Source organism: Schistocerca gregaria, chromosome 6 (genome assembly GCF_023897955.1).
Source record: "Schistocerca gregaria isolate iqSchGreg1 chromosome 6, iqSchGreg1.2, whole genome shotgun sequence".
NCBI classification, from domain to species: domain Eukaryota; kingdom Metazoa; phylum Arthropoda; class Insecta; order Orthoptera; family Acrididae; genus Schistocerca; species Schistocerca gregaria.
In genome coordinates, this window is record NC_064925.1 from 45,007,445 (window position 1) to 45,018,773 (window position 11,329).

General features: G+C 37.5%; 1 protein-coding gene across 1 annotated transcript in view; it reads left to right on the top strand.

Moving 5' to 3' along the window:
• The window catches only part of LOC126278714 (trehalose-6-phosphate synthase-like), a 143,341-nt gene extending 132,557 nt beyond the window's left edge, over positions 1-10,784 (top strand). Inside the window, exon 6 of the mRNA XM_049978988.1 lies at positions 8,411-10,784. Coding sequence (XP_049834945.1) covers positions 8,411-8,560 — 150 coding nt within the window. The 3' untranslated portion in view covers positions 8,561-10,784. The remainder of the gene's footprint in view (positions 1-8,410) is intronic.
• Positions 10,785-11,329: the final 545 nt, after the last annotated feature.

Consider the following 11,329-nt stretch of genomic DNA (forward strand, 5'->3'; position numbering starts at 1 on the left):
CATCTATAGATGAAACACATGTATAAGAGTAAGATGAAGAAAGGTAACAAGAACACAAGTGCATAAATAAATCGGGCAATTCAAGTGTTAGGGCACTGACATCAAAAACAGGAAATTAACAGAAAACAAGGAAAGTATGTAACAGTTGAAATATATTTTAAATGAACCACATAGTGTATTAAAAAAAAAAAAAAAACTTTCAGTGTTCATTTTTTTTGTCCCCCCCCCCCCCCCCCTCCCTCTGAAGGATATAAAATTTTTCACTCAAAGCTGTATTTAGGACTAAACAAATGATAAGGGCCTTGTTTGTTATTACTCTGTGAGTAGACTTCTGTTTGCCTTACTGTTCCTTTCAGGAAAATATGTTGTACTCTCTTACAATATTTATTGTGTGAAAATAAAAGTGCAAAAATATGCTCTTACTTCACTATTAACAGAAAAAAAATTATTAATAATGACAGGCAGTACTTGATTATCAACTATTGATGGAGGTATATTTACACTCTTTCCTTCAAAAACAGCAACATTGACAAGTACAGTACTAGAAGTAGAAATGACTGAACGTATGTATCACTCAGCCTTACAGTATCACAAAAAAGGAGTGAGGTATTCATCCACTAAGATCATAGACTGCTGTTAATGAGATAGTACTAACTAAATTATCTGGCAGTGCTCAACAGAACATGACAACGATTTTAGAAAAAGCAGAAGATTGGCGGTATGTTTCTAATAATAATGATAGGAGACGAAGACGGTAGCGTGAAAGTTTCTTCACAGTGTAAACTTTATAGTAAAGTGGATAATATACATGTGTACTCAGCAGCCTATATTGTGGTGTCGCTCATTTAAGAGGCTGTTTCCATTTGATGCTTTCTTTTTTACTAAAAGTAAATAGAAGAATACTATAGTGTTTCACAGAAACCATATAAATTAAACATGTAATTAACTCTCATTTTTGTGGTACTTTTTGGCTGTATTGAAGTTACGCACACAGCCACTGCGCTTTGACCAATGACGTCGCCAATGTCAGTGTCATCTTGCTGGTTGATGGTGTCAGTATTCAGAGCTGAATGAGTGTGTGTGCACAAAAGGAGCAGCAAGCAGACATTGGGCTATTAACAAGCGTGTACTCCATGATGGGTACTTAAAGCACTGCTGCTAAAAGAATACAAGTTGAGTGCAATTAAATGTGGCACTTTAAGTAATTAAATTTTGCTCTATTAAGTGCGATCTAGATTTAGGTTTGATGTTGTTTCCCAAAATCGGCTGAGGCCAATGGTTCCTATGGAGCAAGCGGGGGGAGAGAGGAAAATACTGCTGACTTCCTTCCCAATTCTTTTCCTATCAGAACTCGAACTCGTGTGTTATGACCTCTTTATCGATAGGAGATTATATGCAAATCTCCTCCTTCAAAGAGCAGTGATAGGTTTCTATACATGTGCTCTGAAGCTACACTTACAGCACCTTAAAAAGTTTTTTCATTCTCCCATTAGCTTATAAATATTTAAACTGTTGATCAGTATATGGCCAGTGTATTTTTTATATCATTTGTAGTGCAAAAGTATTTCAATAAAAATGAACTGCAGTAACAACGCAATTATTCCTGAAATATATAATGTATTCACTTTAATATCTGTGCTTTGGGCATGTCCTGACTTGTTATAATACCCACATTTGGATGAAATATCTTGTTTGAACAAAACTTTGTGTAGGGTCTGTAGTTTCCATTTCTGTTAAACAGCAGTCTTCACTGTAGGTGTTTTCATATTTCTTGTTTCTGATGACCAATGAAACAGTAGGGCATCGAGTGGCAGCTATTCTCAGGCCAGAAGTTGTTAGCAGAGTGCCAGGTGTTAGAGTAAATGATCGAACATATCATAGTGTGTATTGTTCTAATACAAAAGGTGCAACATCCTTGATGAAATACATCAGCCAGCCTGTGAAGTCTGACTGAAATTCATCCTGTATAAAGCTTTGTTTTTTCTTTACTGCCAGGTTGGGAATGACTGTCTTTTGTATTTATGGTAGTGGTTGATTTACCACTTGAGACTAAAATAAATACAACTGACCAACTTGTGTGGCCCCACTATTGCTCAACTGCATTCTTATGAACAGAATGCTCCTGTTTACCAGGACAGGTTGTTATTGACATTTTGGATTACTTGCTTTCTTTTGTTTGCCCAGTATATACTGGAATGGTTATTCCTGCAGATAATGTCTTACTTTCCATTGCATAACATTATTCTGTTTTTAATTTGTGTCTTGAAACATCACCCAATTTGTGGCAATTCATCATAACAATGGAGCTCATACATGGACATAAAGCATATTTTAGAAAAATTCTTCAGGGTGATGACACCTTGAAAAAAACTTCCAGCAGTAGCAGGCAAAACATTGCTTGTTTTATCACCACCATTAGCGGGAGATTATTCCAGCAAACTGGGAAGGGTATTTTTGGTTTGCCTTCATATGTGTAACGTGCCTAAAGCACTTATTAATTAATTAAATCATTGTAATAGATAGAATTAATCAGTGCTGCTAATTCTGCTGTGTGTGTGTGTGTGTGTGTGTGTGTGTGTGTGTGTGTGTGTGTGTGTGTGTGCGCGCGCGCGCGCGCTCTCCCCCTTTCCCCCTTCTCTAGGCTGTACTATTACTATATCTGATACATCCAAAAAGCATATATGTAACTTTGACACAAACTGCTGCCACCTGGCAGTATAGTGACTAAGTCAGGATCTGTCTAGTACAGATGTTAGAATTGTGCAGAATATTTACTTTCCTGAATCAAAGTATAGCAAAAACTGTACGTGTGACTATTTTTCCCCAGAATAGTTTGAAATGTTCAGTTTCCTGGCTAATGTGCACATCTTAAGTGTAAGAATCCCCACACCCACTCAGCCAGGTTAAGTTGTTGGCTGTCAGCCAGTAGTAATCCCATAAGAATGTGTAGTTTCACAGCAGTAATAAGGATAAAAAGGTCTAAGGTTACCTGCTGTATCAAGTGATTAAAATTTCATGTGCTTTTGTCAAGTGGTGTGACTGACAGCGGGCTGCTGGTACACCCTTATATACACTAACTGCTGGCTGTGGTGTCGCTGGTTCTCATGACATTGCCATAAATGGGATTGACTTGCATTCAGTGTGCCTGCCTCAGTCGTGCAATTGCTGGATCCCATTCCACACTAAGCAGCAGGCTGCGGTATTTGTGAAGGGTGCTCCCACTGATTTTTATTTCAATGACTTCTTTAATTACATAGTCCCAGAAGCTGTTAGAGTGAACCTTGCATCTGCACCTATCAAAGACGCTCATAGCCTTGAACTGGAATTTGATTGACACAGCTACGGTTTCCTAAGAAACATCATCACAGAAACTAACTACAAAAGAAGCAGAAAGGGAAGTTCAGCCGCTTTCTGTACAACAACAACAACAACAACACAGTGCAACACGGTGACAGACACAGACAAAGTGTAATGTCGCCACTCGAGAAAAGACCCAACTTGCCACCGGACTACGGTACATTCCTTCTGTGAAACGGACACAGGTGTAATGTTAGCACTTAATAAAAGACCTAACTTGGCACCAGACTGCAGAACATTCCTATCTGTGAAACAGCACCTGAAATATGCCGTGAAATGAACAGTATTCTCACAAAAGCAAAGTTACCAGCACTCACCATAGCGAAGGCTGAGCACTGCCCAAGCACTCTATGATGGAAGGCAATATGGTTAAGACTGTTATTCCTCAGACACATAGAGCACCAATTGATTATACTTTACTTAAGATCCCTAAAGTTGTTATGCCATTCTGCCTCATTCTATCCCCCATTGGTTCACTGTCTCATGAAATGCTTGGCCAGTGGGACACTGTGACCATCATGTTAAAAACTCAGCTGATTTAATCAGCTGAAATAAGTTTTCAAATTAGTGAGGATAAAATTATTGTCAGTTTTGATGTGAGAGATTCTTTGGACCTAATACCTTAGTTGTTTGTAAGTGATGGATACACTCTTAAATCATCTTATTTTTTGTTCACTGGCCAGTATTATGATCAGATGGATAGTGTTGTGGTAGGAAACCTTTTAGCTCCAGCTGTTGCAAACCTCTTTATGGAAAATTTAGAAGATATTGCCGTAGACACTGAACAATTAAAGCGTAGTTGTTTCTTTTGATACATTTACAGCACATTCGTCAGTTGGTTTCGTGGACATGAGAAGCTTGAAAGGTTCTTTGAACATCTTAATAGCAATAACAGTAATATTGAGTTTGCCATGGAGGTAGAAAAAGACTGTGGATTGTCCATCATCAACGTACTCATTTGTGGTAAACAGAATGGCTACATAGGCCACAGCATCTATAGAAATCTTAGTCACACCGATCTGCACTTGCATCACATCAGCCATCATCACCCAGCACAGAAGTGCACTGTGTCCTAAGCATTGATGGAGCACGCGAGAATAGCAGATGCTGATAACCTGCCCCATGAGCTGAGCCACTGATGTGGAGTCTACAGCAACTATGGCTACAACATTCATCAACTAAATTAAGTGATTTCAAGCAAGAATCTCAAAAAGATTGCTGACAAGGAGTAGAAAAAGAAACTTGTTTTTGCTGCGTGTGGCTCTGTGTCGGGCAAGATAAGACACAAGATCCAAGAGATCTTCAGCCCTCTGATAAAAATCTGGCAGTTATTGAGACCAGTTAAAGATGCGCCAGTTCTCTGGAATTCTGGGGTATACAAGATATGTTGCGAATGTGATCAGTTTCACTTCAGACCAACAGTACACACTATAGAACAAAAGCAGGAAGAAATATGAGAGGAAACTGTCACCAGATCAAATTTGATGAAACTTCTGTCATGGCTCACATTAATGGCTACTAGTATTATGTAATTAAGGAATCCATTGGAAATAAAAAGCACCGATAACACTCTTAGTAGAGACGGCACTCTGCAACTGAGCTTGGCGTGGGATCCAGCGGTTGAAGCAGGCGCATCAAAGACAGAGTCAGTGTATGCCCATATAAGGCGATGCCGCAAGCACCAGTGACATCACATCTGGCAACTTTTTTATATGAGGAATGTACCAGCAGTCCACGGGCAGTCATACCACTTGACGATGGCCAAGGAGTGCTCGGCTGAAAGCTTGTGGGATTTTAATCACTTGAAGCAGCTGGAAATCTGAGTACTTTTTATTCAGTTGTAATTTTTTTCCGTTGTTCTCCTCACAGTGTATGATATGGGTGTGTTTAGGCCTTTTATCAGCAAAAGTAATTGGCAAACATTACCATTTTTGAAGGTCCTCCAAACTTTCGAGAAATAATTTACTTAGATCAAGAACAGGGGCAGGACACGTTTAATGTTGGGCAGGACATGTTTAATGTTTCTTCTTCTGAATTTAATATTATTCTTGTCATATCATTCACCTCTGTTTTCTGCTATTAAGATATGTCTCCATCCATGCAAGGAGAAGACCTTTAACACCACATAATTTTATTTTTCGAGCCACCGTTTTATGATTAAATGATGAGAAGTATTTGGCAAGATCACAGAAAATGCCAGCTGGGTGATTTGTATTGTTTAGTTCTAATATAATTGTGTTTGCAAGATCCTATACAGTCTTCTCGGTAAAGAAGTGTTTAAGGAAATCAAACTGAGTTGTCGTAAAGAAGTTATTCTCAAAAAGACGGGTTCGGTCTATAATTAAATGATTAGTCTCTTACGTGCACTTCTTTTTATTCTTGTTGCTACTACATACTTCAGACTTACAAAAATAACTCAATGATGGCACAACCAAGTCAGCACAAGATTTTAGTCCTTTGAGACTCTATCGTAGCCAGTAGCGCTACTACCTTCCAGTAACTTCTCTCGAAAGGCACCCATACATGTAACTGCTTGCTTGACAAGTACACATGCACAAGTGTGATTGCCTGAGCATGCTTGAGTGTGTATATGCATGTGCTTGATTGAGCATGTGTACCAAGAATAGGGAGGCATGTGCAGGCATTCGTGAGTTTGATTTGATGTACCTTATATTTGGTACTGTTAAATTACATTCTGTGCAAATATTGAACTGTAATGTAGGACAAGTCAGAGAATACACTATTACATGGAGAAAAAGAGAAGAAAAGCAGCAATACAGTGAGACACATATTGCAAATAGTTAGTATGGGACTAACATTTTTGTTTTTAAAACACTCTTAACTTTACCTATTGTGTTTTCCTCAATGCTTCTTCAAGCACACTTGAGTTGTGTGGTGGCATGAGGAATTTGAGCATGCTTGTGCAAGTGCGGATGTGGAGCATACAGTTATGTGCGTGGCCATCATAACAGATCAGCTGGCAAAAGTAATGCTGCTGGTGGAGAATGCATTGCCTTTCTAAATAAGTTTATTGGATCTGCTTTCAATGTACCATTTCAATTCATGTTTTCAACTACTGTTAGGAATAAGTCATTGAATTTAGTAGGCTATGTTTTTAATTTCATATCATTTTTCTCACTGTTACTGCCCTCTGGAAGTTCAATACCATTTGCTTTGCCAATTTTTGGGCATTTGTACTTAGTACTACTCCAAAATGTCCTTGTTAATTTTTTGTGCATTATACATGGTTTTTGCCCTTTTGATGGTATGCAGAAAAATCTCAGCACTTCAAACTATGACAGGATAGGCAAAGGAAAGTTTTGAACCTTGTCTGTTAAGCTCTTTGCGAACCTTGTTTTTACAAGTAGTCCCATGCTTTGTACCTCTGCACACTGTCGCATGGCCTCTCTAAAAGTCTTCTACTTTATCACAGTATTTTTTTCCATTGTTTGCCTGAGTGCAACAGTGAGGTGAGTGGTTCCTCTGTTGGTCCTAAATATGTACTGATTTGTAAATTGAGGTTTTAGGATGGCATGACTATCGGCTTCTGGACAAAACTTGCAGTTCAGTAGGTTGCTGACAGGTTTTCTGTCACAGGTTTTCTGTCACAGGTTCCCTTTACCGCACTTGTGCACATTCAGTGCAAACACCTACAAGAAACATGGTGGTACCAGAAATAGATATTGCTTATCATACACCAGATGAAACACTGCATCTCAAAGGCATTGGCGTTAGCATATTCTCCATATTTTTGAGGTCCTGCTGCCTTATGGAATTATCTTATAGAACAACATCGTTAAAATGAAACTTTCAGCAAAAGTGACCAGAAGCTTCTTCAAAGGGTAGGGTCTTCACTTCCACTTTTTAACATTATTTGTTGCTGGTGATAAAAATTAATTTGTTTAAGTGTGATTACACAACTATAGTCACAATACAAAACCATAACTTAATGTATACATTGTCTACTTACCATTGTTCTTTATTCTGGTACAAAAGTATTGAATGAACCCCATAAACATAAGGCAAGAAACAGGGAATCCCAAAAAATTCAGAAGAAAATAAATAAATACCTTATTAGCTATTCCTACAAATTATCTGATTATAGTATTGAAGATTTCTGCTAGCTGCGTGACCAATAGTAGTATTTGTTGTTGTAAATGTAGATATTGAGCTAGCAAAGATGAGGGGGGGGACTACAAACACAATGAGTGAATGAATGGAAGTATAACAGAAAACCAATATTTGCCACTAGAAAGTAAATTCATTGTTGCTGTTACACATTGAAAGTGGAAAGAAAACTATTTGTAATTTTTCTGAGCTGTTAGTTTGTTTGGTAGGAAGAATATAGAGAGAGGTTTTAGAAGGACTGGGGAGGGGGGAGGGATATGTCACTCATTCCCCAGGATGAGAGAGGACCCACATGATGTGGGAATGAGGGGAGACAAAGACGTTTCTGTAGGTATGAGCATTTTGCCTCCTGGGTGTAAGTAAGTACTGAAGAGCTATACTCTCTGTTTGTAGTAGTTTACAGTTTTCTCAAGTGAACTCTCCTTTTGATATGAGTGGATAGCAATAAATTCAGAACTGGAATCATACAATTTTATTTAATTGTCTTAAAGCTTCATTAAATAAAAATGCCAACATGGCATTTGTTTCTGATAATGTTAGTATGTGAATTTTGGATCATTGTAAAATTGAGACAAATGAATGAAGTGTGAACTTATTGGAGAATGTACTGTAGAAATTTGTAAATCTAATGTAGATAGAATCCATAGTATTGATCATTTTTTTTATGGGAGGGAAAACTAAGTTAACACACACATGGCTGTGTAGTAGAGGAATGGTGGGTCATGAATCATACTTTTGACAACTTGTAAGTTTCAGTGAACTATTGCATTAGAGAATAGTGAATTATTTTGCTGTTTCACTGCTTTTAGCTAACTGCCTCATTTAACAATCATTTTTGCATCGTGGAATTTGTTCTTACGTTTATGGCATCCCTTCATGTGTGAAACTTGTTACACTTTTGTCAATCTGGATATGTTGATTTCAGATTGCAGAAGAATCAAATTTAAGGTTGAAGCTTGGATTCTTCCTACACATACCATTTCCCCCGTGGGACATTTTTCGACTGTGTCCGTGGTCTGATGAAATTCTGCAAGGTATACTTGGTAAGTATAACAAATTGTTTCTGAGAAATTAAATGAGAGAGACTGACGCAGAATGATTTGCTTCAACTTTATTGATAATCGTACACAACTGTATCACTAATCTCTGCCTGACTCATCTGTGTATGTTGAGTCCAGTCATATTCCTCTTCAATGTAAGAAAATGTAGTGCTTTGAAGAAACTGACTCTACGTAAGTGATAGAACGTGTTATATATTCCTGACATGGTCACTCGGGGCAGTGTGCAGCATATGGTAAGTGTAGAAAACGTCACAACCAACATTGCTAAAAAATCATTTTATTAGATGACTGGTTTTTATTGGGCTATCCTGTCATTGAATTTTTAAAACATATTATCCATTACTGTTACAAATTGCTTCACACTTCCCACTACCATGAAGGTCACTGCACATCAGCATGTCAGATGTAAAAAATTATCTACAAACATAAACCTAACTCTATTGTACTGACTGTGAGTGGTCTTATTTACCACCAACTGGTGACTGACTTGGGTCATAGGCTTGTTGATGTCTATTGGTGCAGGAACATAACATTTGTATTTTATACTGCTTCAAAAATATTTTTTTTTTCTTTATTCCATTGGCTGCATGTTTCTGTTTAGCATAATTTTAATAGTATCATTTATCTTACTTCCTTCTTGCTTGTGATTCACTCAGGTGAGGTATGTTCTCTAAAAAGTGACTTCTTTTCTGGTAATTATTGTTTTACTATTAAAAATCTCTCCTATAGAGGTCAAACTGTTAAATTCACTTAAATGTTTGGTTGGAGAGAGGGGGGGGGGGGGGGGGGGGAGAGCAGAAATATCAGCTCTAATTATTACAAGACTCTGTTGCTAACATTTAGTATTAAGAAACAGTTGAGACTGTCAGTGATGTCATCTCATTAATGTATTCGCTCCGTTTGTCATTGTTAAATGTGGATGTATTATCAACTCACGCAATTTAACTGCTCACATACTATGAAGGCAGTTCTTAGCCCTTCAGCAGAATATTTGTTTTTAATTGTAATGTACTTCTTTTTTATTCCATTCACTTTAAGCTCAATGTACTTTATCAATTTTTTTTTTCAATTAGTAGATACCATCTCTGAAGTTTGACACTGGAAGGTCTGCAAAGTACTGACGTATGGCTCAGTTTGTATTCCAGCTGCGTATCTCCTTGGATATTGAATTAAATGGAAGGCAAGGGCACCAGATCTGGTGAATATCCCAGTAATTTGTCCTTCAAACCGTCTTGCTCATCAGTGTCACAATATCCTGATTATTTTTTCTTTTCATTTGCATTACAGAACTCTTGCATTGTGTTTTTTCACCTGTCTGGGCCATAATACATGTGTGGTATTCATCTTTTATTGTTTTAGCTTTTGAAAGGCAATTGGCAAAAATAATCCTTTTTTTATCCTACAAAACACTAGCCCTTACATTTATGTCATAATAAATCAACTTCCACTTTTTTGGTGCAGGTTTGCTGACTTCTTCCACACAATATTTTGTTTACTGTGGACACTAAGTCTCTTTTTCCGTGGTGGACCATTTAACTATCAGCCCAGCTAAGTCAATTCTTTTTAAAGTGATCCAAGTGTTGGTAAGAGATTTGTTCTAGCATTTGTTTTGGGTCATCTTTTAATGAATGTAGCACCTGTATTCAACAGTATGTCTCCTTAGTGAATTCATCAAGAAAAATCTACCATGTTGTTTTTGTAGCCGTGTCTAAAATGCCAGTTGTTTTGTATAGACTGAATTGCCAATTACCAAATATTGTGTTGTGCTCTTTCCCAATGTTTTAGAATTTCAGGATGTGCTACGCATAGATTGTCTTCAAGAGAAACGTGGCTATGTTGAATTCAGGTGCTAATTTCTTAACTGTTAAAAATTGTAAGCAGTCTCTTGTACAGCTTTACAAACTTTTCTTTGATAAATTTTGATTCGTGATAAACCTTATGATCCAAGGGATTTTGTGATGACACAATATTCCAGTTTCTTTATTTCAAAGAAATGCACCCAACACAAATATTTTAAAAAGATTTGTAAACAAAACTATTCTTTAGAAGATGAAGGTGACATCTGTAGCTCATTGTTATGCCACAAGTACGAACAAAGCACAATCAGAATTTTGTTGATATCAATTCTTCATCTTTGTCAAATAGCACAGGTAGGATTACTCTGTTCCAGTGTCTAAATTTACATACATGATCTACTGGAATACCCTTCACAATATACTGAGTGTGGATGTAGATCAGTTATTCCCAACCTAGGAGCAATGAAATTTTTCTGATGGGCAAAAACAAAATGGTTTCCCTGTGTTTTGGTCACAAAACTGAGTCACTATTTCATAATACTGTAATACTATTTCCATAAGGTACCAATAATTATATATATTTTATTTCAAAATCTAGTATTATGCATGAGGCACTGTAGTGGAGGCTACAGTCTGTGAAACAGATGTGTGAATATCTTGTTCACACAGACCACCCACTACACACGTGCTTTGTACCACACATCTCTGAAAGTATAATTACATCTACATCTACATCTACATCCGTACTCCGCAAGCCACCTGACGGTGTGTGGCGGAGGGTACCCTGAGTACCTCTATCGGTTCTCCCTTCTATTCCAGTCTCGTATTGTACGTGGAAAGAAGGATTGTCGGTATGCTTCTGTGTGGGCTCTAATCTCTCTGATTTTATCCTCATGGTCTCTTCGCGAGATATACGTAGGAGGGAGCAATATACTGCTTGACTCTTCGGTGAAGGTATGTTCTCGAAACTTCAACAAAAGCCCGTAC